The 27,254-nt window shown below is 46.0% G+C and overlaps 2 protein-coding genes across 6 annotated transcripts in view; one reads left to right on the top strand and one right to left on the bottom strand.

Moving 5' to 3' along the window:
- Positions 1-484: 484 nt before the first annotated feature.
- Positions 485-12,352, top strand: MTFR1L (mitochondrial fission regulator 1 like). Of its 5 annotated transcripts, none has more exons than XM_081214460.1 (8): positions 558-576; positions 2,458-2,537; positions 3,451-3,592; positions 4,016-4,120; positions 7,199-7,308; positions 7,530-7,741; positions 8,939-9,260; positions 11,331-12,352. In XM_081214460.1, the coding sequence occupies exons 3-8, from the start codon at positions 3,569-3,571 to the stop codon at positions 11,434-11,436; spliced, it is 879 nt and encodes a 292-aa protein (XP_081070586.1). In that variant the 5' UTR covers positions 558-576; positions 2,458-2,537; positions 3,451-3,568; the 3' UTR covers positions 11,437-12,352. The 5 variants fall into 5 exon arrangements, with proteins under 5 accessions (XP_081070587.1, XP_081070584.1, XP_081070586.1 ...); XM_081214459.1 differs by having other exon boundaries at positions 562-604; XM_081214461.1 differs by lacking the exon at positions 2,458-2,537 and having other exon boundaries at positions 485-576.
- Positions 12,353-12,489: 137 nt separating this feature from the next.
- Positions 12,490-27,254, bottom strand: part of AUNIP (aurora kinase A and ninein interacting protein) — a 40,286-nt gene continuing 25,521 nt past the window's right edge. Inside the window, exons 4-5 of the mRNA XM_081214435.1 lie at positions 15,896-16,037; positions 12,490-14,355 (exon numbers count right to left, since the gene is read on the bottom strand). Coding sequence (XP_081070561.1) covers positions 13,505-14,355; positions 15,896-16,037 — 993 coding nt within the window. The 3' untranslated portion in view covers positions 12,490-13,504. The remainder of the gene's footprint in view (positions 14,356-15,895; positions 16,038-27,254) is intronic.

The following is a 27,254-nucleotide window of genomic DNA, read 5'->3' as shown; positions in this document are numbered from 1 at the left end:
TGGAGGGCAGGAGGCAGAGGAGAAAGAGGCCCATTCTTGCTGCAGAGAAGACTGTAGAGGGTCTTGGCTGGGAAGCATGAACTGTGAAGGCACGAGGGAGAGATGAGGAACCAAGCACTAAGTCTGGGGCCTTGAACGCCAGAGGGAGGATTCTGAAGTTTGCACTAGGGGTGGGGACAGCAGTCACCGATCAATTGGGGGGCCGAATAGCAACACAGACCCCTTCCAGAAGTCGTTTCAGGACTAAGCGCGGAGAGCGGCAAGGAGGCCGAGACCAGCGGCGGATGAGACCGGGCATTCCTCAGGGATCTCCAAGCGCAATCAGCTTTTCCCCAGGGCTTTGACAGGCGGGGCCGTGGCCTCGGGTGGGCGTGCCTCCTCCCTCGGGATCGGCAAGTGCGCCGCCCCTTCCCCGCAGAGCCCTCGCTCGCCCCGCCCCCAGCAGGGCCCTCCTTCCGAGGGCGCGCGCCGCCGCGGCTCGGTGCGCAGCTGCTAGGGATCGCTTCCGGGGGGCGGGTCAGCGGAAGTGAGAGCGGTTGAGGCTGGGCGGCCCGCTGTGGTAGGAGGGGCCGTGAGGTGAGTGAGTCCGGAGCTGCAGTGTGAGGTGAGACTAGGTCCGAGCGCCGCCCGGCAGCGGGAGCGTGGCCTTCCGGCCCGGCCGTCGCGCGGCCTAGTGCCGGGCGCTGTGCGGTGCCCGCGGCTGCTGTGCCCGCGCCGGTTCTCGCGGGAGCCTGTGTCGTCCGCCTCACTATGTCAGGGGGGAAACTGAGTCCCCAGGGGCAGTTGCTCGCCCGAGTCACCCAGCTGCACCAGAGGCTTCTCGTTTCGGCCGCCTCCTCGCTCCTTCCGGGACCCGGCCCCGGGCCTGTGGGTCCAAGGGCCGCCCGAGCCGCGGCGAAAACTTGGCCGACCTTGGCCCTGTCGGGTCGGGCTGTTGCGGGGGAGGGGAGGCGTGTCCCGGGCAAGGTTCCCGCGGCGGCTCCCCCGGCGCAGAACTGCGCTGAGCGCGGCGACCTCGGCGGGGACCGGGGTGATGCGTCCAGGCCCTGCTCGGGAGGCGCTGCGTCTCCGGCGGGGGACCGCGTGTAAGCACTGGGGCAGCAGCCTTGGAAGGGGCAGTGCGCGCCCAGAGGTGGTAGGAACCAGCCGGCGCGGCCAGCGAGCTGGGGGCGTCTTCTAGCCAGACGCTTGTGGAGGGTTCAAGGCTAAGTCGGCGTTCTCGTTGGTCCGTGTCTTAATTGAACAAATGCTCGAGTGCCTGCTGTGTACTGAGCGAGCGCTGGGCTGTGCCTGGGAAGTCCCCGCCCTTCGGACAAACTGCACAGCACACCGTTACCTAGTTACTGCTGCTCGAAGGAAACGCGGGGTGCCAGTCGGGGAAGGGGAGGCGATGCTTGAGTTGCGCTCCAGGAATGATTAAGGATGAGCTTGGAGAAGAGGGTGCTGGTGTTTCGAGCAGAGGCAATACTGTGGACAAGGCCATCGAGGGGCTGAAAGGCCAGCGTGGCTGGAGGGCAAGGGGAAAGCAGGTGTGGCTGTGAAGTGTGCAGGGACCAGAGTGGACAGGCCTTGTAGGCTGCGGGGAGTTGGGTACACAGGGCAGAGAAAGATGAGGTTGGGCCTGATTGGGGACGGCCTGCTGGCCATGCTGAGGAGTCTAGACGTTATCCTCTTGGCTCTAGCAAGCATAGGGGGTTTGAAGCATGGCAGGGATATGATTAGCACTGTGTTCTAGAAAGGTTCCCCTGGCTGTCGTGTGAGGGTTAGGCCCAACTGAGTTTGGAGGTAAGTTTGGAGAGGAAGTGGCTGCAGTGACTAAAGTGAGAAACACAGGGAAACACAGTGTTGTGTGGAGCTTGTGGCAGCCACTGAAATTCAGCAAAGAGCCTGGCACACAAAAGGACTTTGATAAAAGGCTTGAATTTGCTGAGAAGATGAAGCCCGTGCAGGAGGCAGCAGGGTCTGCAGACTTTCTACTGCCGTGACCACTGAGTGACCTTAAACCAGTCCCTTCCTCTCTCTCGCGTCTTTTCCTCATGTATCGTAAAGTGAGTGATACCTCCTCTCCTAGCGGTAGAAGAGAGACCCTCCAAGGGAGGTTTCCAGAAAGAGCTGCTTCGGTCAGCGCAGCCCAGCCCCTCTTCAGAGGCTGCCCTTGGCTCCCCAGTGACTTCTTACCCAGGGCATTCCCAGCCCTTGTGACTTGAACCACCCCCACCCCCCCGCCCCCGCTATCTACCTTTGCGGCCTTACCATACTCTGCTCTTTACATATCTCTTCACATTCCTTTTCTAGACCTGTGGTGGTGTTGCTGTTTTCCTTCCCTTCTTACCCCCTCTGAACTCACCTTGGGGCCGGGGACTGAACTCACCTGGCCACCTGCCTGGTGTGCCTTTCTTAAGCAGTGATATTCAGCCTCTGCTAGAATTATGTAATCAAGTCCTATCTCTCGTCTAGATTATGAGTTCCCTGAGAGCATGGCTGTGTCTTACTCCTTCCATAGCCCCTACAGTGCCCAGCACAGGGCCTGGCACAGAGTGAGTATTGTTAGTGTTTGATGAACAAGGGACTGAATGAGCTCATTGACTGCAACATGCAAGGACAGCTGTGAGGAATCCAGTCAGCGGCAACTCCACCCATCTGTGTCTTGCTTTAACAGTTCATTAAGTACTTTAAAATCCCGTTTCACTAATTGACTCTTAAGGTAACTTAGAGTGGCAGCTCTTCCTGTCATCTTTTTACAGATGGAGAAACCAACATTCAGAAAGGTCAAGTGACTTGCCTATGGCTACTAAGCCAGTAGATGGCTGGGCCAGGATGAACACTTTTGGCTCTTCCTCCCTGTAGCCCAGTAGACTGAGTTTGGCTACCGGTCGCTGGCTGTTCTTTGTACTGTTGTCTGTTTTACCTCTTCCCCTTATGGGGGCCCAGCAGCGCTAGGCTGGGTGGCACATGGTGGCCTTTTTACATCTTATCCCCAGGAATGAATGTTGGGCTTGGATGGTACCTACACTCTGGCTTTCCCATGAGCTTTTTTAGCTACCAAAGGGTTCTGTTTACATCTTAAGAAGTTTGCTTGTTGTTTTATCTTTCTTATCAACTTAAAAAAATTTTTTTAATTGAAGTATAGTTGATTTACAATGTCATGTTTCTGGTGTACAGCACAGTGATTCAGTTATACATATATATTCTTTAGAAGTTTTGCCTCAGGAAACCTAAGGGCTCAGGAAGGCTCCCAGGGTTGGCCAAGCTCATATAGCGAATCTGAAATAGAACCTTTAAGGGTCTGGATTTGTTGAAGCCGTTGTTGGGTGAGGGCAGCCTCTTCGGCTGGTTTTCTCCCCCTGTGAAATGTCAGAGAAGCCTCAGCGTTAGTCATGGCTCTGCAGGGCCTGGTTTTGTGGGGCTTGTGTGGTGGCCACTGAGACTCCTGTGGGGGCTCTTTCACAGGAAGAGGAGTCTGGTTCCTTAAGATGGCCTGATATGAAGGCGTCACGCCTCTTGCGTCCCCAAGCCTCCAGAGCTACCCTGTGGCTGCCTTGTCCTTCAAGTGCAGGAGCCAGTCGAAATGTCGGGAATGGAAGCCAATGTGGTAAGGGGCATTCCCAGGGCAAGGGTGTGGTGGGGAAGGTTAAGCACTGGACCTGTTGCAGTTCTGAGATTCTCAAGTTAATTCTTCCCCCACCCAGGCCTGGAATTGAAGGGTCCTCCCTTCCATCCCCTCCCCCAAGGCAGAACCAGCTATGATCTTGGGGCAGTTAAGGAGCCAATGTGTTTCCATCATTCTGTGCAGAGGGAAGGGAGGGCAGCCTGGCTGATCCCTACACCCGGCTAATTCCTCACCCTTTCACTGGACCCTCCCAGCATTGACTGTGCCTCGACAGCAGCAGGTGTCCCCTTAGGTGGCTGGCCAAGGTGAAGGTTGGCCCCTGCTAAAAGGGACAGGGAGAGAGTATGGGGACAGTAGTTGGATGTTCTCTGAGGTTGTGGCCGTCCCTGTCTCTTTCTGCTCTAGACCATCCCGATCTGGCAAAACAAGCCGCATGGGGCTGCTCGAAGTGTAGTGAGAAGAATCGGGACCAACCTGCCCCTGAAGCCATGTCCCCGGGCATCCTTTGAGGTAAGTGAGCTGGAAGGGCAGGCAGAGTAGAGGCTCAGAGTGTATGGGAGGCTGGTGCTGCTTCTGTTCCCCAGACTCCTTGGCGTTGCCAAGGCAGGTTGCTTTCCTGGTCACTTCTTCTAGCTACCTATTTTCAGTGTTTCCCTGAGGCCATTACGCCCCATCCTCTTCCTTCTGGCCAAGTCTAGCCATTCCTTTACTGGGCTATTTCAGTCTCACCTCTGTGCCTAGGGGGCCGTTAGTACCCACTCTGCAGCACAGATTCTTGTCTGGCCCAAGTGAGTAAGACCCCCTTGTGCAGTGGAAAGCTAAGTAACGCTTATTAGTCCCAGCTGCCTCCCTCTGAGAGCTAATGGTTAAGCATCAGCTCCAGGCTAGATGGTTAAGGTGTGTGCATTTGGGGAGCTGGGACACAAAAGAGATACTTCAGCTTTCTGCCTACACAAGGGAGACAGAAATACATGCCTGGAAAGATGTGGGCCCAGGGCGAAACAAAAATGAAGGAGCTGAGTTTGTATGTCACATGGCTGAGCTGCAAAGTCTGTGTAGGAGCTTGATCTGGAGTCTGAATTGGTGTCAGGGTTGGTATTAGTGAGGAATGGGTTGCGGGGGTGTTGTCCCTTGACCCAGATTGCCAGTCACTGTGTAGGGCAGGAAGTGGCCCTAGCTGCCTCAAGCATCAGGAGCAAAGGGAAGGACAGCTAGGGAGTGTGAGTCTGTCAGGGTTGCCCCCACGCTCGGCTGTAGCCCCTCCAGTCCTTTGCCTGCACGCTGCTGGGCAGAGATGGTCAAGGGCACGGGCTCCCACGGAGCAGGAGTAGTATTAGTAATACTAGCTAACATTTACTGAGCCCATACAATGTGCCAGGCTCTGTGCTAAGTACTTTATATATGTTAACTCATTTAATTGCCAATAGCAGAGGAGCACTCTGGCTAATCAAGGAAAGCAAATGGAGGCTTCCCCCAAATGGCCCATCTTAGCATCAGCTCCTGGGTCAGTGGAAGTCCTCCTCTGTAACCCTGGAGTATCACTTCACTCCTGTGAGACCCAGGTTCCCTATCAAAAAGCCAGAGTTATCAACTCCTGATCTACCTACCAAACAGTCTGTAACAGAAACATCTGAATTTAACTCATGTATAGGTGGATTTTTGAGAAATTATCTCTAGATTTGTTGTAAATTGATTACTTTAAATATTTGAAGGGAATCTTGCTGATTTATTATTCTTTAATTTACCCATATAAGAATATTAAATTATGAAAAGTAAACAAGGAGAAAGGGAAACAGATTACCTATAATCACACAGTCATGACACAATAACTGTTAATGTTTTAGTGTAGTTCTTTTCCATCTTTTTCTAAACGCATGGTTCTTTCTTTGTTGTAATTAGTAAGTACATAATTGAACCTTCCTAATTTTTCATTTAACATGGTGTCACTCAGTCTCTCTGTTCCCTAGTTGTTCATTTGGGTGAAGGAGCTATTTTAAGGAGTTACATTATGATTCCTTTTGTATAATTGTTTTTTTATTTAAATCTAAATAGTCAGATTATCAAGTTTGCTTCTAACAGTGTTTGTTGCTGTAACATGTAGATCCCAGTTAGCTACAAAGGTGTTGTAAAGAGCTTGCCAGGAGAAATTTCCTGTTGCTATTAACAGATTGTCCATGTCCTTGCACCTGTATTCTCACAACCAGAAGGCAAGACACTCTTAGGCTGTGGGCATCTCTGTTAAAAAGTAACTCTGGGGCCTCCCTGGTGGCGCAGTGGTTGAGAGTCCGCCTGCCGATGCAGGGGATACGGGTTCGTGCCCCGGTCCGGGAGGATCCCATATGCCGCGGAGCGGCTGGGCCCGTGAGCCATGGCCGCTGAGCCTGCGCATCCGGAGCCTGTGCTCCGCAACGGGAGAGGCCACAACAGTGAGAGGCCCGCATACCGCAAAAAAAAAAAAAAAAAAAAAAAAAAAGTAACTCTGGCCAGTACCACTGAAGACCCCTTTGCTCTAGCCAGGGGTCAGCAGAGGGCCAGAGAGTAAATATTAGTTTGGCCAAAAAGTTCGTTGGGTTAGTGAATACATTCAACTAAGCCCGTGCGCCACAACTACTGAGCCTGCACTGTAGAGCCTGTGAGCCACAGCTGCTGAGCCCACGTGCCACAACTACTGAAGCCCGCACGCCTAGAGCCCATGCTCTGCAACAAGAGAACCCAAGACAATGAGGAACCCGCGCACCACAACGAAGAGTAGCCCCCACTCACCACAACAAGAGAAAGCCCAGGCAAAGCAACAAAGACCCAACACAGCCAAAAAATAAATAATTTTTTTAACCGAACTAACTTTTTGGCCAACCCAGTATTTTAGGCTCTGAGCCATACTGCTCTCCATTACAACTACTTACTTCTGCAGTTATAGCTTAAAAACCACCACAGATGATACTGAAACAAATGGGTATGACCATTTTTCCAGTAAAATATTGTATATAAAAACAGATCCCATCCCTGCTCTCAGCCACCATGTTTTGCTTAGAGGATACAACAGGCTCATGACTGGTGTTTGCACCTTCCCATCCAGTAGCCAGAGTAATCTTTTATTTATTTATTTATTTATTTTTTGCGGTACGCGGGCCTCTCACTGTTGTGGCCTCTCCTGCTGACGGGCCCAGCCGCTCCGCGGCATGTGGGATCCTCCCGGACAGGGGCACGAACCCGCGTCCCCTGCATCGGCAGGCGGACTCTCAACCACTGCGCCACCGGGGAAGCCCCAGAGTAATCTTTTAAAACCTCAAATCTGATCCGTACTTACTCAGAATCTTCCAGTGGCTCATTATTGATCTTAGAATCAAAGCTCCTAATTCACTTTCCAGTCTCTCCCAACTCCCCACCCCACCAATCCTGTTGCAGCCATGCTGAATTACTTGTAATTTCAGACTCTTGCTTCTGGCCTCTTATTCAAGCTATTTCCAACTGGGACCTCCTCTACGAAGACTTCCCTACACATTAGGTGTTCCTCCTTTGTATTTTGCCCAGTCTCCAGTTGTTTAATCATGAAGGCAGTAAATGTTGATGGATTTTGCTTCCCTACAGACCCTGCCCAACATCTCTGACCTCTGTCTGAGGGATGTGCCCCCAGTCCCTACTCTGGCTGACATCGCCTGGATTGCTGCAGATGAAGAGGAGACTTATGCCCGGGTCAGGTAGCGGAGGCAATAGCCTGCCGGCTGGGGAATGAAAAGCTTCTTCCCAGATGAGGTGGTAGGCAGCAGGAAGAGAGAGAGGTGGAGGGCAGCAGGAATGAGAGCTGTGGGCTCAGGGTGGGAGCAGAACCTGGCTGTATTACTCTTGTAGGAGTGGATGAAGGAATTTTGGAAGCAGTGCAGTGGCCCGCTCTCTGACACACTGTCTTTCCCTGGTCTAGGAGCGATACACGCCCCCTGAGGCACACGTGGAAGCCCAGCCCTCTGATCGTCATTCAGCGCAATGCCTCAGTGCCCAACCTCCGTGGGTCGGAGGAGAGGCTCCTGGCCTTGAAGAAGCCAGCCCTGCCGGCCCTCAGCCGCACCACAGAGCTGCAGGAGGAGCTGAGCCACCTGCGCAGCCAGATTGCTAAAATAGTGGCAGCTGATGCAGGTAAGAGCCCCTGAGCTAGGACCAGGATATAGCAGGCTGTTCCTCTTTGCTTAGCTTTTGGACAGGATAGGGATAAGGATGGTCCTTGCTTCGGGGGTGCTCGGGCCTAGGGCTCTGAGGTTGCCATGAGGCCTGGCTAGTCTGTTATAATCTTTGGATGGTTTCCGTCAGCCATTTTGGGGCTGACTGGTTGGGTTAGGAACAAAATCTTCACTTAACCTGGGGCCCCAGGCAGATTCCCCGCCTTGGCCACAGAAACCAACACTCTCTCCCAAGTGTCTTTAAGACCATGTCTTCCATGAGCGCTCATGGCTTTCCTTTTCAATATGAAAATAAGCATTCCCCCCCACTAAGAGACATCCCCCTTTGTAAGCACCTATCTCCCCTTTCCTTGCCTTTTCCAGCAGAGACCCTCCACCCATTCCTCCACCTTTCTGTCTGCAGTTAAGGCAGAACCACTGGAAATGAATGGGATGACCAGATGCAGGAAATACTAACAGGTGGATCTCTCCCAAGGTGTTCAGTGTTTAACCCTCATATTCCTCCCATGCTCACTGTTTTGGTCCTCACTGACTCAGTCATAGCTCCCATACCTTGTCAGTTGGTAGCACACATAAAAATCACGGTGTTCTCTTTGAAATCTTCATGTATTTAATTCCCTCATATGCCAGTTTTATAGAGGAAATGGACCTGAATTTTCCATTTATATTTGGTTGGCTACTTTTTTGTCCCTAGAATGTTCCCTAGAAACTTAGAAATTGAGGAAATTCTATCCATTAAACTCTGGGCACTAGGAGGACCATCACCATTCTGGTTTTTTGCTTCAGAACAATTCTTTCAGTCACAGATAGCTGGATTCAAAGGAGCACAGTCAGAAGCACTGGCCTAGTTAGAGAAAAGGACAAATACTGTTGCTTCAGTCTAAAGAGTGCCGTCACTCCACAGCCCACTGCAGAATGGGAGCTTTTAGGAGGCAAGGCCCTTGTGGGGTGGTTTTTTCCTGCGCTCCTGGAACACTGGAAGAGCCCAGTGCTGCTACATCTTCTTGAGATCCTGAGAGGGGAAGGTAGTGGAGGAACCCAGGATGTCATGGTGTCAGCCTAGGAAATGAATGTTTGGTAGGCAGTGCTTGCAGGGAGATGTAACTGCTGTATTTTAGCCCCAATGTCCATCCATGCCTATTGTTTTCTCTTTCAGCTTCGGCTTCATTAACGCCAGATTTCTTATCTCCAGGAAGTTCAAATGTCTCTTCTCCCTTACCTTGTTTTGGATCCTCATTCCACTCTACAACTTCCTTTGTCATTAGTGACATCACCGAGGAGACCGAGGTAGAGGTCCCTGAGCTTCCATCAGTCCCCCTGCTTTGTTCTGCCAGCCCTGAATGTTGCAAACCAGAACACAAGGCTACCTGCAGCTCGTCTGAAGAAGATGACTGCGTCTCTCTGTCCAAGGCCAGCAGCTTTGCAGATATGATGGGTATCCTAAAGGACTTTCACCGGGTGAAGCAGAGCCAAGATCTGTAAGTATATTATACGGGGCTGTGCTGATCTGTTTATTGTTTAAGTTGCCTGTGGCCAGTTATCTAATAGAAAGGACTTACATAGTAAGTCCTCAATAGCAGTCATGTGTTATTTCATTCACAAAGCTTGCTGCCTGCTTGCTAGTGCCTGGGTCCCCAGTTTGAGGAAAGAGCAACACTTGGTTGGGGTGATCTAACCCAACCAAATGTTGTTAGACTAATAGGGATTTTACAAGAAGGCTCATCTAATCCAGCTTCTGTCCCCCAGAGGGGCTTCACCACTTCAGTTTTCATACTGCTAGTGACAAGTGTCCCCATGCCCCACCCTTCAAAACATAATTGCGTAATAGTTATTTTAGTATCTCAAAAAAGTAGACTGACTTGGTGAAAGGAACATTTCCTTTAAACACAGTGGTCCATTATTCAAACCAGCCCTGCAAATTCAGAGATTTACGAACAAGGCTTTTGAGACTCCTAGGTAGTTCCTAAACCTGGCTGCCTATCAGAATTGCTCAGATTTGTTAAAAAATATATATATACCTTAAACTTACCAAAGCAGAACCCCCAAGGAGCAGCGCTCTAGGTGTTTCTGATGTCAGTGTAAGGGGATGTGGGAAATACCTACCATGAGAAACTCATCTAGCAGAGAAGCCCTAGAGCTCCAGCCTGAGGGAGTCACCACCTTGCGGTGTTTCCCTACCGCACAGGACATACCAGAAGAGCTTATTCAAATGCAGTTTCCTGGGCATTGAAATATTTGACATCCAGACCTCAAAATCCAGAGGCCAGATGTGCAGCTGTTTTGTTAATGCAGTTAAAAAGCTGTTTTGGGGGGTGGGGAGGTGAGGGCTGTCTCCTGAGATGATGAAGTTCCTCTTAAAGGAATAGTGACTCACCTCGCACAAGGATCCCTTTGTGTTTTCTGGCCCCATTTTCTTCTGAAAACTAGACAAGGGTCCTGGTAGTCGATTCTGTAGGAAAGTTACTTTTACCTTCCTTTTCTGGCCATACGGACCCGCAGTTCTTTGGTCTCCTGCATTCCCAAATTCAGCTGCTGCTGCTGCCGCTTTGGGGCCACACTGAGCCTTTTTCTTCTGGTCAATGTTTTATAGATTGGACTCTCCAACTTTCTTATACCTGCCTCTTGTACCATATTAGATCTGTGACCCCCTACTGCCAAGCCCTTCCTCACTTGTGTCCTGGGCCCTTTCCTCCTTGGTTGATAGAAGGAGCTGGGGGTTGATGACTAAGGAGCTGGGTTGATGACTAAGAACAGGAAAGTAGCCCCATCATCAGGGTTCAGAAATGTGACAGACTGAAGGCAGTTGCTCTTGTTTTTGTTTTCAAGGTTTAATAATCAATCTTGGCCTTTACATCTAGCATAATGACCAATAAAATGCTTTCATGAGGATGTATGTATTGTAAGAGTTCACTAGAATTTCAAGCAACTGTTTTCCAGGAAAGTACCTGATGTTATCAGGTAATTTGAACCTACCCTAATCTGAAACTGGTTTTGTTCCCAGGGGTCCCTTATGATGTGAACATTTTACTGTAAATTCTGGATTGCTTATAAAAAACCTCTCAGTTTCCCTGACAGGGAGACGAGGTAATAGTAAATCCTCAGCACACCTTTTCCCTAAAATGAATAAATGTCAAAAAAGGCAAGAGTCATCAGTCACTTCCCCTGCTGACCTGGGGAAATGCTACTAAGAAAAGATAGGGCCAGAAGGTGGGAGCAGAAGCTTAGCCACCACAGGCCAATACCAACAGGTTTGCCCACATTTTGTAGCCATTTCAGGAAATAGTAAAGCCATGTCTAGTTAAGAGATGAGATTTGTAACCAGCAAGCTTGGTTTTGAACTGTGGATTCACCACTTACTGAGTGACTAATGACTTCGGGTAAATTCATAACCTCAATGGGCTTCAGTTTCCTCATCTGTAAAAGGATTGTAGTAGCTCCTACCTCATAAGAGTGTTGTGAGCATTAAATGAGGTTGTATTCCAACACACAAAACACTGCCCAGGGCAGAGTAAGTACTCAATAAATATAAGCTATTATTGTGTCTCTAGGAACCGGAGTTTATTGAAGGAGGAAGACCCAGCCGTCCTTATCTCTGAGGTCCTAAGGAGGAAGTTTGCACTGAAGGAAGAAGATACCAGTAGAAAAGGAAACTGATGGCACTCAGCTCTGCAAACTCAGTCTCATGCTCCTGGAATTCTTTCAATAGCTGCCTTCCTCACTGCAGATGTTTCTGCCTCTCAGTAAGAAATCTTCTGCAACAGTCTGGCTGAAAGCTAGAGCTTGGACTAAGAGAAGAGCTGCATTATATGTTTTTCCATACTTCAAACCTTAGCAGAAGCTGCCTGTTTTGAGCTGAGACACGTTACAGGTAATTGTGTAGGTTGGAATGTCCCAGTTTAAAGGGTGAGATAGAAGTTTCTGGTTTTTCCTTGCCCCTGTGTGAAAATAGGTCCTAAATGAATGACTGACTTCACTGCACTAGACCCCATAACTGGTCTCACTGAACACTTTGTGCCCAGCTGTCACTTACTCTCAGCCAGTTCCTTGCAGCAGAGCAGGGCTGAGGGGAGGGGGCTATGTTTATGTACATGTTCACAGGGCAGGGAAAATCTTATGCTGCTCCATCATGAACTGACACCAGTGCCCAGCAATCACTCTCTCCCCCTTCCCTGTCCAACACCTACATGTAGAGGTCGAGCCACTGGACCAGCTGACACTTGGGCTGCTGGGAGGCCTGGGCTGTTTTTTCTTAAATATATTTTGTAATACTGTACAACCAAATCTACCCTCCAAAGCCCTGGGCCCTCATTGGTTCCACTAATTGAAAGCTCTTTCTCTTCCATGGACTTTAGTTTAAGCCCAGTAGGAAAGAGAAATGGAGATGGGAAAGAGAGTACCATCCTTCTTCCAGGCCCTTGACTGCTCCTTTGCATTGGGCCAAGGTTTGTACCTACCACACCATGCATGACTCAGATGCCCTCAGGTCCCTTTTCTCTATGGTATGTATCCTGTGTGTGTTTGGGTTCAAGCACTACCTGACATTAAAGGAAGGATTTGGAGAGATATTGCATTTGCTGTGTCCATCTCTGAGTCGTGATCACCCAGTATCTCCCACAGGTATAGAATTTCTATTAATTTTAAGGTATATGAACTTCTGTAAACAGGTTCCTGGCTTCCCCTTGCCTTTAGAAGAGAAAGCTTCCCTAGAGAGCTTCTTATCTCTTTCTTTACAGAGAGATTTTGCCCTAACCTTTCAAAGCCGATCCTGTCTTATAACTTGCAAGCTTGCCCCCCAGAGGCTTATTTTTAAGCCTCTTAGGTACCACACCTGCAACATGGGAAACTGCCACCTAGTGGATGTCTTGAGTAGAACCCAAGTCAAATTAGACTTGTGTTCAGATCAGACCCATGGCAATGACAGCAGAGTTGCATTTCCAAAAATAAAATTGGTAATGTTTTAATTACCAGCAGAGCCAGCTTTGTAAACAGTCATTTATTTGGATTCATAGTTTTACAAAGGGAGTTCTCTCCCACCTTTAGTAGAAGAATGCTATAGTCCCATTTAGATTGTTATATAGGTCAGCCTTTTTTAGGGAGATGTTTAAACATATAGTATATAACTTTAAAATGCTGTAAAGTTACCACAAGAATAAAATAACAAAACTACCTAATCATTCTACCTCTCTCTCTATCCTCCCTGCCCCTGTACACCTGGGTCTGGGAGATTTGCCTGATCACTCAAAAAAGTGTCAAGAATAATGGTCACAGCTTAGGTCGCATGGGTACGATTACAGCCAGAGATGAAAAGACCACACATCCATAAGAAGCAGTATCCCAGTCAGGCATCTGAAAGGGCAAAGAGGTGGCTCTGTGCAGGCTGAGTAGCAGGCTCTTCAGTGGAGAGATGAGCACCTGCCGTCCCTCCTGAGTGTTCACCATAGACTCATACAGGGAATATACCAGCCACCCTCCTCCTCAGGGAGGGGCATGATGCCAATCATACTGTCTCAACAAGCGGCACCACCTGCTTTATTTACACAAAGAAAATGCTCAGTAATAACAGCATCATCCCATGCCTCCCTCCCACCCAAGATCATTCTCCTGAATGACCTTTCTAAAACAAAGATCTTACATTCCCCTACTGCAATATACTCACCCGCTGAAGATACTTTCTTATATGTCATTTCAAGGTACTTTTAGAACCAAACCCTCACAAAGACATTTAGACTTGGTGCCTGATAACTTGATTACCTTCAGAGTCCTGGGTAAAGAGCAAATCAGTCTGCAGATTTAACTGGGTGGTCCTATCCTGGCACTGAGCCCAAGGGCTGTTAGGAAGCTGTCCTAAGCCCTGATTCCGGTCATTGGTTACATCTCGGAAAGGAGCTCTAGAGTTGTGGGCAATGACCCTCTGGCCCTGAGAATCCTCGGTGAAAAGCTGACTCCAGGAGTCCTTGTCGTTCTTTTCGCTGTCCCAGGAAAACACAGGAATAGGACAAGGGCTTTGTTTCACTGCTGCTTTGTTTGCTCCACTCCAGGAATCCTCGTATGTTTGAAGGAGGATGGGGGCCTGCCTGTTTCTTTTGGCAGACACCTTTTCCAAGTTAGTCTTACCCAAGAGCTGATGGCCCTTGTGCCCAGGTGTTTTACTGTGTCTCTCCACATTCTGAGAGTTCTTTTTCTTAGATCCATGAGGCCATTCCCTTTTCCAGGAAGAACCCTCTTCCTCCTTTTGGTCCAGTAAGCAAGAACTCTCCAGGTCTTGGGTGAAGGAACAGGCCAGTGAGGCTTTACTCTCTCCAGCACAGACAAAGGTATCAGGCTGGAAAAAAGACAGCACAGTCACGCATGGGCTTCCTATTCCATGGTGGTAAGAAGCCTGGAAGGACTGAGGAGAGAGTCTAGCTTCCTGGATGTCTGCAGGGGTTGAAGTGGCTAAAGGGGGTGCCATGCAATCATCCCCCAAGCCCTGGATCAGATGGTCTAGCTGGGTTGCATCTTCCTTAGACTCTTTGTTGGTCTGACTTTCTATATGAGATGAAGCACTCCTCTGGTCACCACCATTTGTCTTTCCTAGTAAAAACAAGATGAACAAATATTACTCTGCAGGAAGACTCCACCTGAGTAGGATTTAGGTGGCTTTTTCTGAAATCAGTATCAGCTACCGTAACTACTAGTGCAGGGGTCTTAGGACTCTTCACAGATCTTTGTAGCTGATCTTCCTGCTTTCAATCTCTTTTCTTTCCTGAGTGATCTAAAACACAGCTCTTATAGTCCCCTACTCAAATATATGGATGCTTCCCATGACCTACCTAATCAAGTCAATCATGTTATAGAGTCAGACCACAGCCTACTTTTCCAGTTGAGTGGGGTTTGTTTAACATAGGCCACATCAGTTTTGCTTTTGTATTTTATTTAACATAGTTTCTGCTAAATAGTGATCCTGGCCAAATATCACCCCTGGATATTATCCTTTGAGAAACATGTTCAATATACACCATTTTTGTAAAGTCTCAAAGATCACATTGACCAGCCAATGCTGAAAAACCTTCTGGTGACAGTGAGAAAGAATGTGGGTCGGGTCTCCTGCTCCCCAAACATTTCATGGGAAAGGGAGTAAAGACACAATTAGATGCTAAGTCCATCAGTAGAAAGGACAATTAAAAAAACTATTAGTGTCCAGCCTGTCCACTTTATCAGGTGTGGAATGGATCCTGTCTGCCTTAAAGATAGATGACATGGAATTCCTACTCCCCAACACCAAATTATGCCAAGATCTAATTACAAACAAGGCTGAATGACTGATTCCTTCTTTCCTTTCCAAGAAATATACTACAGAAATTGTTTTGTAAAAGCGTTCTCAACTGGCCTAAGACTTCAATACAGACTATGTAGAAAATATCAGAATTTTGAAATGGAAAGTGGTTTTGAGGAAATCTGCCCTTGTTACTTAAAGCAAAAGAGTTTAAGTTTTTGTTTGTGGTAGGGAGAAGGTATTTTGAAGGTTTATGCAAAGCAATCCTGGGAACAGCACCAAGAGTTAGAGCTCTCTTCCCAGCACCCTTCAACTGGCAAGAACCCTGCTCTGTAAGCCCCAGCCTGGTCTAAGGCAGCTGGTCCCATGAAGAGGAACATGCAAACAGAGAATTGCCAAAGGATGATGAAACACAAGCCAACTTTATGCCAAGCTTTCTAAGAAAAAAGCGCTTTTGAACTTTAATTTGAGAAGCTTCATACAGACATATCAATTATCAATTAATCTTATACAGACTGCTAATTGTGGCCAATCCAAGACATACATCTTACTAATGGCACATCAGCTCCCCTCTGCACCCCCAACTCCCAAGTATACCTTTCCTCCCTGCTCTGTCAGGGAATACCAATATTTTTCTAGTTCTGTTTAGACTGAGATAAACAGAAAAGTATGTTTGTAAAAGTATGTATATATTGCTTTCCAAAAGACGATGCTTTCTTGTGTTTTAAAACATCTTCTAATAGGTCAGCTAAGTTCAACACAATGCACTTATGGCACCACTTCTCATAGATATTCCGGCATGGAAAAATGAATGCACTCCCTTTTGTTCCCTAGTTGCTTCCAGTCCAGTCACCATACCTGGCTGCAGGGTGAAGAAGGAAGCAATGCTGGTCTGCCGAGTGCCTGCAGGTGGACGACTTCTTTGAGCAAAAGAAATGTTAGCCTTTCTCTCTCCAGGAAAGAGTGTTAGCATTTTGGTACTTGACTTGATTAAATGTGTCTGAGAAAGGGGAGAAAAAGAATAAGAGAAACCTATTAATATCAAAACAGCTGCCAGACAGGATTCAGTAAACACCAGTTACCCTCTTGGAAACACACTAGACCTCTAGGACTGGACTCATATCCTCTACTCTAGTCTTGCTGTACATCACCTTCCACCATTTTCTACCAACTGATGGTGTTTGTTTTTCCTCAAGAATCACATATTCCAACCATAGCCCATTCTTTCTGCTTCCCCATGGAAATCAGGGAGGCTGACTGACAAACAGGAAGGGATTCCACAGGTGATATTCTCCCTTTATATTTAAAGATAATTAATGCAACTAGGGACCTCTCTGGCAGTCCAGTAGTTAAGACTCTGTGCACCCAATGCAGGGAGCCCAGGTTCGATCCCTAGTCAGGGAACTAGATCCTGCATGCCACAACTAAAAAAAAAGATCCCGCATGCCGCAACTGAAGATTGTGCACACGGCAACGAAGATCCCGTGTGCAACTAAGACCCGGTACAGCCAAATACATAAATAAGTAAATAACTATTTTTTTAAATAATAGATAATTAATGATTCTACATGAGTAGCAGTTGATACATTTTTAATAATTTTCAAATAGTCACACAGTGGTTAACAGCATGGCTCCTGAGTCACACACCTTCTGTTCAAACCAGTACCAATTCTGCCACTGCCAATTACCAGCTACATGACCCTCTAGAAGTTGTCTGATCTCTATCTCATTCTCATGTGTGAAATGGGGACAATAATAGTACCAAGCCCATAGGGCAGTTACGAGGATTTGGTGAGTTAATTCACATAAAAGGCTTACAAAGTTTTAGCACATATACAGCATTTAATAATAGTTGGCTATTATTCAGAGGAGGAGCAATGAAACAGCAACAGTCTTACTACATTTTCATCTCCCCGCCCTTTATACTTTGAGTATGAACTGGAAGATGAGCCAGAGAGGTTTGGGATGTGTCAACTTTTATACCTCATCCTTATTTAATGTAATTTGGTTTTGTTTCCATTTGCTTGTTACGGAGTGCTGGAGAAGTAGGGAGAATAGGATTATATTCAATTCAATTTGGCTGTGAAAGCCACAGAAGAAATGAGATTTGCCAATATCCATGTACCAAGTTGGAAGTAGCCCTGAAACTTGAACGCCAATTATTAATTCTAGCCCAAAGTTGACTTCATTTCATTTTTACATTTGGAAACTAAAATGTACTTTAAGTGGTTAAAAGATGGAAGAAATTCTGGACGTAAAATTCATACTTTGACTTGTAGTACTGGTATGGAACATTCTCTTCCACCATACAAAACTAGAAAACTGGATAAGATACATGAAACAACTGATTTTAGACAATGGATAACAGGCAGTGCAGAACTGTGATCCCAAGAGCAGGAAAACAAATGAGGTGAACCCTAGGACACCCTAGCTTTCTGCTTGGAAGCACTTGTCAGAATGCAAGGTATAGAGAGAGTACTCAGGCAAAGCACTGCAGTCTTGATAAATTGAGTAGACTGAGATTGGAATTTGGGGAAGATGAGGTGGCTGGGATTTGCAGTGCAGAGAAATACATCCAGAAATCTACATAGAGATCCCTTCAGTCCATTACTGAATACTAACCTACAAGTGTGTTAGGCGAAACCCCGTGAGGCCAGACAAAGGAACTAGGAACTGCAAGATGAACAATTCCCAGAGCTCACACAGGGCTGGGAGAGTTCCCACTAGCCAAAGTGGAAAGACCTTTTTAATACCAGTGGCATTCAACAGAATTAGCAGAAGGATCACCCCTTAGCAGTAGAGCTAAACTAGCTGCAGAGCAAAAACTTCCAAACCTGTCCTAACAAAGCTTAAAAGCAAGCTTGATTAGCAAGTAACTACCTGCCAAAACAAATTTCAGCATTCTTTAAAGACAGTAAAATCCAGATACCCAGCAATATAGCACACAACAAAAAATTGCTAGATATGTGAAACAGCAGGAAAACAATCCATAATGGGGGGTGGGGGGTGGCGTGGGGGATCGGTTAAACGGAAACAGAGTCAGAAATAGCAGGGATGACAGAATTAGCAGACAAACTTTACAATAAATGTGCTCAAGGATTTTAAGGAAAACGTGAAAATACTGAGAAAAAGAACATACAAAAAATTCACTAGATGGGCTTAACAACAGATTAGAGACTACAGGAAAAAAGTAACAGTGGACCTGAAGTCACAGCAATACAAACTATCCAAAATGAAGCAGAGAGAGAAACAAACTGAAAATAAACAAATTCTTAATGGTCTGTGGGGTATCAAGCATACATATAATGAGAATTGCAAAAAACAAGGTGAAAGTGGACAGAAAATATACTTAAAGAAATAATGGCCCAAACTTTTCCAAATTTGATGAAAACTACAAACAACTGTGATTGTCTTTTTCAAAGGCAATCAAAGACCAAAGGGATTGTCTTTTTCAAAGACAATCAAAGACCAAAGGCAATTCAAAGACCAATACAAGATCTCCCATGTCACATGCTTTTCTTATAATTTGACCTTGCTACTCTTCCCATCAAGTGGTGAGAGTCATATTCCCTTACCTTGAACTGGTGAAGAACTTTGTGACTGCCTGACCAATAAAGTATGATAGAAGCAACACTACATGATTTCCAAGACTGGGTCATAAAAATGCCATGCACTTCTCTGCCTTGCTTTCTTGAGATGCTCACTCTTGGAACCAGGCCCCCATGCTATGAGGAAACCCAAGCGGGCACACGGCTCTCTAAATTGTATGGGAGACATCCTAGATATGTGAAATAATGTGAGTTAGTATGCCAACAAGCATCTGAGCACCTATAGGCTAGGTACTAGGAAACAGTGATGAACAAAACAAGTGTTTCTGCCCTGATAAAGCTTACAGCTTAAGGGGGAAAACAGACAAACTAGTAATAGTTATTTAAATTACATGTATGCTAAATCCTATAATGACAACTTATAGAAAACTACAGATTATCAGAAAACAGTTAAGACCTCAATTAGCAAAACATCTGGGAATAAGCTTTTTACCAAATTGGCCATACTTAGCAGGATTAGACTCCATCCTTGGGTCAGAGTGATGTCAGGAGTAATACTGCCCCAGATAAAGACCTCTTAGAAAATCCATGGCTTCAAGTATTTACATTTATCTCAGTAGAATGTTAAGACTCTGTGAGTGAGAGGAGGTAATCTGGAACTGAGGAGGGCCCAGGTACAAAGTCCTTCAGCTGATTATCCCTACCTCAAAATAAAGGCAGCCCCTGTATGTACATAGTATAAGAAGGCCTATCTAATAGGCATCGGGTTCCTACAGGACCAAACCCCATGGTAAGCCACAGCCTACATATTGACAACTTTTACCCTACAAGAATGCCCTGAAGAACCTAACTTCAAGAGACACATTCCCTCCAAAACTAAAGAATCTCTAATCCTTTGGTATATGACATTCATGGCCCAATCGTTTTCTTCTTTCATAGTGGTAGAAGGAAAAACTGACTTCCTACAACTATGGAGCTCCTGCTACTCTTGCTATATTACAAGGATCCCCTATGATGTGTTCCTACAGAGAATGATGCTTTGGAGGGGGGGGCAAGGATTACCCCAAAAGTGATCCTTTCTTATACTCACAACTCTAGTAGCAAAGCAAATCTGGGATCATATACATCACCTCTCTATTAGAAAATGTTTTCATGCCCCCATAGCATTTAAATTCTGTTTAGCCCCCATTCTATCCTTATCTCTTCTGATAATTTATCTGCAAGTTTGTCTTAAAGCTCTACTTTTAAACCAATTCCATTTTTTTTGATTCATATGGTCTTCAAGCCTGGTATATAATTTGATCCAACTTCCTTTTTTTCATAATGGTTACTCTGGTCTTGAATCTGTGTATGAAGTATCACTTTCCATACAAAGTGACAGCTTTGAAATACACGAATGTGTGTAATTAGTTCTTTTTGCCATGCTACCTCTTTATGCTTCCCAGGGCCCATACTCATCTTTTCCCACTTCTAGAATCACAGAAAGCAACATCATCAAGCCCCCGCTTCCTCTTTAGTCTCTCACAGCACTAATTTGATGACATTCTGAATGAAAACCTTTTCCCATTAGTCACTATCATGCCTCATTCAAGTCAGGCTGAAAGGATGATGCCACCTAATAAGAATGCCCTAAGGAGGATTGTTCAAGGAGTCTGACCAAGGAAAGCTGTCTGAATTCTCATCATCGCCAACAATAAAAATCACCTCTGTTGAATTAGTAAGAAAGTATTAATTCAAAACTTGCTTCAAACTTTCCAAACCCTCAAAACAAATAATACACTACCCTAGTTCAGAATTTCATAAACTCTGCATAGTCCTAGACTATTAGAATAACGGTCTCTTGACTGGTTAGGCCCCCATTTACTACCTGTTTCAATCAGTCCCATACCCAACATCTAGATAAACCTTAAAGCACAACTGTGATCATACCATCTTGTTCTGGCAAGAACCTATAGCATAAAATGTAGACTCTTAGACTGCACACACTGATACAATTTCAGCTTCCTTCTTCTCCATTACCAAAAACCCTTTATGCACACTCTAACATAATACTCAACTAGATACCAGTGCCTATTATGGACTTCACCTTCCTCACTTCTGTGCCTCACATAAAAGGGCCTTTTTCACACCCAACTCTGAAATGTTACCTATTCTTCAACTTAACAGCCAAGTATTCCTAATTCTCACAGCTACATGTGACCTCTTCCTCTTCTGAACTTGACATTTATCACTTGGTATTTCAAGACTTACACCACAAAATCCTGGGATCAACATTTGATTCACATACCTTTTTCCTATCCTCCACACAACCAGCTTAATACACACTAGGTACTCAATTCAACAAATATTTTAGGAAGAAAGTGTACATACCGGAAGGATACATTCCAGTTTCTGTTTATTATATACCTACTCATTACATTTTCAACATCAACAAAGCTGTCAGAAAAAAACTAAAGCATTTCTAATACTGTGATCAAGGTTAAGATGAGCTCCTGTCACTGTAGTTGATGTCACACATATAGACCAAAAAACAATGCAGAAGGCTGCAAGTAAGAAAAGAGTTTTTTTGGGGGGGGGGGATCTTAAGAATTGCAATTTGGGAGACACAGATTCTGGTAAAACCTAGAGTGTTCCAGAGAAGAGAAAGAGGGGCTTATAAAGACAAAAAGCCATGAGGTGGTTCAAAGTTGCCTGGCGAGAACTGTGGTTGACTCTGACGTGAGTCAGGCAATATTTGTCCTTAAGGAATCACAAATTATTTTAGGGTAAGGATCCACTAAGTATCTTGAGTCTCTGGCAGATGTTCTGGATGTCTTCATTACGACAATAAGTGGTCAAAAGGTCAGATTCCATCCAGGCTGAGATGTGCATAAGTCACACTTCCTTAGTGGCCTCCCAGCTCCATTTTAGAGAGTTCTCTTAGCAATACCAACTCCATTTTGATTTTCCTTTCACACACATAAGGTCTAGAACACAGCAGCATACACCCATTGAAAACTGTGAAGATTTTCCTCCCAAAGTAATCTAACACTAGAAAATTATTGCAAGAATCTTCTCTAGAATGACCTGGCACTGGTTTTTCACCTAAACCTAATGAAAATTCAGCAATGATAAGAGAAAAGCAATTTCTTCTAAGTTTCACAACTCCTAAACTAGAGACCTGATATGTCTACACCCATGAGCAACACTAAGTCTCATACAAGTCTCATACAAAGGTGCTTCTCGCTAATGAGATTTTTCTCACTTAAAGGATGTCATGCATGTCAGAGTTCACTGTAGTACAATGTTTAGTACATTTATCATCAGTTTTGCCCTAATAAAGACTATTTATTGAAGATCTGTTTAAACATCCTGCTTTAACTACTTCCAAAATAGGAATGGCCACATGTGACCCTCTCAGTAGTAGAGATGACAGTCCCATGAAAGAAAGAAGAGCACTGTGCTCACTTAAATGGGAAAGTAGGTGCCTCAACTGAAACACAATGGAGGGGGAATCCGCATTCTGGGACAACTCTGCAAATCCACCTCGATGTCAACTTTGTGAATAGAAGCTGTGTGTGTGTGTGTGTGTGTGTGTGTGTGTGTGTGTGTGTGTGTGTGTGTGTGTGTGTGTGTGTGTGTGTGTGTGTGTGTGTGTGTGTGTGTGTGTGTGTGTGTGTGTGTGTGTAACACAGATGATACAGATATAGATGCAGATATAGATATATATATAGATATACTGAAGGAGAGCAGAATTTGTCACCCCAAAATATGCCTCCTTGGCATAAGGATTATTTTAGGCTGATTATTTTTAAGAAAAAGCAGACATAGGAAAAGCTCTGAGTATAAGCTACCCTTTTGTAAGAGACATTTTTATTAAGGGAAATCTCCATTTGTAAGGCTGTCTTCCTCTCTGTCCCAGGAAGAGGACTCTAAATCTCTTGAAATTCTCATCAATGGAGAAGGCAACAACTTACATCTGCATAACAACCTTACCCTTGTTTACTGTGCTTTTCCCGGTAACCTCTCGTAACTGACTCTCCACCCCCAACATCTTCTTTTGTCTTTAGCTGAAAATGGTATTTAAGGTGATAGCTTTAGCCATTTCTGAGAGTTAGGTTTTCCTGCGTTTCTCTCATCTATGCAGGAGATATACGTTATTAAACTTTTGTTTGATTTTTCTTTTGTTAATCTGTCTTATATCAATTTAATTATTAGACAAGTCAAAGAACCCAGAAGGGAACAAGGGAAATTTTTTCCGCCTCTACAATACACACACACACACATACACACACACAAATCAGCCTATACTGTTTCTCCCAATTTCCAATCACTATTTCAAGTTATATTTTTAACTTTTTTCTCTATAACCCTCCTCTACTTACTCAGGTACCAATTTCTGGCTCCTAAATGTAAACAGAACCGAAGGGAAGATGCAAAGGTCCTTTAAAAGGTGAGAGACACTGAGGGCTGCAGATAACTGGACCAAAGTCACAGCTTAAAAAAAACATATTTAAGGGCTTCCCTGGTGGCACAGTGTTTAAGAATCCGCCTGCCAACGCAGGGGACGCAGGTTCGAGCCCTGGTCCGGGAAGATCCCACATGCCACGGAGCAACTAAGCCCGTGCGCCACAACTACTGAAGCCCACGTGCCTAGAGCCCATGCTCCGCAACAAGAGAAGCCAACGCAATTAGAAGCTCATGCACTGCAATGAAGGGTAGCCCCCACTCGCCACAACTAGAGAAAGCCCACATGCAGTAACAAAGACCCAACGCAGCCAAAGATAAATAGAAATAAAATAAATAAATTTAATTAAAAAAAAAAAACATTTAAGCAACACCTCTCTCCCCTCACCAAAGCCCACATTTAGGTCCTTCTTGAGCATAGCTATATTTTATTTTATTTTAGATATATACTCAAGAAACAAAGGGTAGTCATCAGTTAGCTCTTTTAAACTATAACTTGCTTAATAAATAATATCATGTAACCTGCCTTTACTGACCAAGCTTGCTTTAACTATTCTTGCAAACTGCATACCCTCCAAGCTTCAAGTAGCTTAGACAACATAACACAAGACTCCTTTAACCACTTCCTATAGATAACACCTCTGACATATGGGTCACTATACTAATGGTTGCTTAAGTTGTAATTCAGGAGCATGGAGCTAGTCTTGCTCAATTTAAACCAGTCGAGACCACCAACCATTCAACTAGGCCTGCTCGAGTGTCAGATAGATGACTTTTTGATGTCAGAGGGCCAAAAATTCCACCCTCAGATCATGCTAACACTGCCATTTTCTGAACATGCGTCCCATGATAGAAGCATGTAACTCAGATATGCCTGCACAGAACACCCATTACTCCACCTTTTTCTTGCCTCCAATCATCTTTCCCTGAGACAGGAGGGAATGGGGCAGGGCACAACCTTTAAAAGAATGGCACAGATGTTGAGGATATGTCAAAAACTGGTTAGAACCTACTAGGCCCAGAATGGTGGAAGATTTGACTTCCAGTAGACCTTGAGCCTCATTATGTGCTCACTGAATACATGAGCATGCTGTGACACACCCACAGGTGCCATGACAGTTCTGAGGCTGACCATAATAGGCCAGAAGTGGGGGGTGGCCCAATTCCTGGAAATCCCTGCCCCTTCCCCAAAATAGTTGGAAAAATCCTCCCACTTATTAGCCTATGAAATTACCCAGCCCATAAAAGCTAACGAGCCCCATCACACCTTGGGGCCGCTTCTTGCCTTCTGAGAATGACCGCATTCTGCCTATGCAATGTGTATCTCTCTAAATAAAATGCTTTCACACTACTACGGGTCGCTCTTGAATTCTTTCCTTCGTGAAGCCAAGGACCCTCACTTGGTGGCATATCCCAGGAATTCATCCAAGACCTGGGACATGACCACTCTCTCACACCCCATTCTCCTGCAACATCCCCAACACCTCAGACTACCCTGCCTCTTTTTTTTTTTTTTTTTTTTTTTTTTTGCGGTACGCGGGCCTCTCACTGTTGTGGCCTCTCCCGCTGCGGAGCACAGGCTCCGTGGCCATGGCTCACGGGCCCAGCCGCTCCGCGGCATGTGGGATCTTCCCGGACTGGGGCACGAACCCGCGTCCCCTGCATCAGCAGGCGGACTCCCAACCACTGCGCCACCAGGGGAGCCCCTACCCTGCCTCTTTATCTCATAAATATCCCAAGCCCCTCGCCTTCAGGGAGGCAGATATGAGATTTGTTCTCTCATCTCCTTGATTGGCTACCTTGTAAATAAACCCTTTCTCTACTGCAAACCTCAGCATCTCAATATTCGGCTTGCTGCACATCAGGCAAACAAACCTGGTTCAATAACACTCACTTTTAGAGATCAATAATCCAAAAAAACAAAACAAAACAAAAAACTTCAACTTCTACTATCCTGGATTGGGCCCAGTTATTTCTTGCCTTAACTTCTGCAATATATTCCTACAGCCTACATTTCACTGTACCACTTACTTTCCTATAACCACTGTTGACTTTCCTATAACCACTGTTGGGTTTATCTTCTTAGAGACACCTCCCATTATGTCAAACACCTTCCATGAATTTCCAACAACATGGCAAGAGTTTACTCTCCTAATCTCACCTTCAACTCCTCTACGTATACCCTACACATTAGCCAAACTGAATTACTCCCATGTAGGAAAGTATCTTACCCAAAGAGAGGTCTGGCCTTTGCCCTCAGCTAATAGGAAGCAATCTCTAATGTCCTGACAGGAGTGTCTTTGTTTACCCTGAGGCCTTGGGCCACACCAGATAGTCCGTACTAACAATGTGATCTTTGGCAAGAGCTCTGGGCCGAACAGTATCAGCTTGACCTGAACAGGGAGTAGAAACTAAGGTCAGGCGCACAAGTATCAACCACATCTACAAGACTAAGCCCCAGTAAAAGCTCCAAGGCTCAGTGAGCTTCCATGACTGGCTATACTCTGTGTGTACTGTCACTGGTAGAGGACACTGGGAGTAATGAGTGCTGTCCAATATGCCACTGGAAGGACAGTGGAAATGTCATGCTTGCAATCCTCCTAGACTCTGTCCTATGTGCTTGAAACTCACCTAGAATCTGCCCCTTTAATCTTTAATCTGTATCTCTTTGTTGTAATAAACTGTAACCATGAAGAGACTCCACTCTCAAAGGGTGCACACACTGGCACTCAGGGCAGAAGCAGTAATTTGAAAGAAGCCTGGGTCAGACGTACCTGCTGATCTTGGAAAGTCTCCTGGAGAGGCAGGAGGCAACTAGAGATCACCCTGGGGATACAGACACTGGGGCTGGCAAGCCTATTTTGGAATCCCCCCTCTCGCTTATTATTAGCTTCAACACCCAGCCCCACCCCTGCCCACCAGCCTATAGGCACCAGTACTGGGATGCCTCAGGCCAAGTAACTAACTGGGTGGGGACACAGCCCCACCCACCAGCAGACAGGCTGCCTTAAGACCCCCTGCTAAGCCTACAATCACCCCTGAACACGGCCCTCCCCACCAAAGGGGCCAGGACCCAGCCCCAAACACCAGCACACAGGCACTTGACCCAGGACCCCTAGGGTTCTGCAGCCAGAGAAGCTGGGACCCAACTCCACCCATCAGTGGGCAGACACCAGCCCCAAAACCCACTGGGCTCCAGCCCCCTCACCAGCAAACCTGTTCTAGCCTCCAGACCAGCCTTACCCACCAGGAGGAGGACACGAGCCCCAAGACAACCACGGCCCTGCTGCCTGCTATGACAGGACCCAACTCATCCACCAGCAAGCCAGCATCAGGCCTGGGACCCTGGGCCCTGCAGCCAGATATCAGGACCTTGTTCTGTCTGCCAGTGACCGGGCACAAGCCCCAGGATCTGGCTTCACCAACAGGGCACTGTAATAGGGAAGAACAAATCTGACTCCATATTAGATGTTTCTTTTACTTTAACCTTTGTATTCTACTGCTTTTGCTACAAGAATGTTGCCTGTAGTCCGAAATATACAGGATAGCCCATTATCAAGGCTCTGACCTTTAAAGTTACAACACTTTTCCATTTACATGGAGAAAAAAAGTTGCAGAAGAGAAAATAACCTTTGTCTCAGTTGGAAGTTTATGGGAACATTGTGACCTGACCTATGTGGACAGCTGCAAGAACAAAGGATTCCAGCATCAAGAAGTTTGCAACAACCAACCACACCCCCTCCCCCTTTGGTATAAAAAAAGCCTGAATTCTAACTTGGGTAAAATGGTTCTTTGGGACACTAGTCCACCATCTTCTCAGTTTGCTGGCTTTCCAAATAAAGTCACTATTCCTTGCCCTAACAAGGCTTTCCAAATAAAGTCACTATTCCTTGCCCTAACAACTCATCTCTTGATTTATCGAGAGGGGGCCAGCCACACCTACCAGACAGCTAATAGTAGTCAGCCTGCCACAACAGAAGGAACCTCACAGCCCACACAAGGGGCACTCGGACCAGAGGGGAGTGCACTGCTGGGACACACAGAATGTCTCCTACAAAAGGCCACTTCTCCAAGGCAGGGAAATATAACCAACCTACCAGATACAAAGAAATAAAAACAGCAAGTCAGGTAAAATGAGGCAACAGAGGAATATGTTCCAAATGAAGAAACAAGATAAAATCTCAGAAGAACTAAGTGAAGTGGCGATAGCCAATCTACCCGAA

This window comes from Mesoplodon bidens (genome assembly GCF_964165515.1).
Source record: "Mesoplodon bidens genome assembly, chromosome: 2".
Classification (NCBI taxonomy): Eukaryota; Metazoa; Chordata; class Mammalia; order Artiodactyla; family Ziphiidae; genus Mesoplodon; species Mesoplodon bidens.
Note: the sequence above shows the minus strand (reverse complement) of the source record. Positions and strands in the feature narration are given on the sequence as shown.

Bases quoted from the DNA above. Each gene is read 5' to 3' on its own strand.
- MTFR1L (XM_081214461.1), top strand. From the start codon at position 3,569: ATGTCGGGAATGGAAGCCAATGTG. The intron at 3,593-4,015 runs GTAAGGGGCATT...TTTCTGCTCTAG, and splicing joins CGGGAATGGAAGCCAATGTG to ACCATCCCGATCTGGCAAAA. The intron at 7,742-8,938 runs GTAAGAGCCCCT...TTTCTCTTTCAG, and splicing joins AATAGTGGCAGCTGATGCAG to CTTCGGCTTCATTAACGCCA.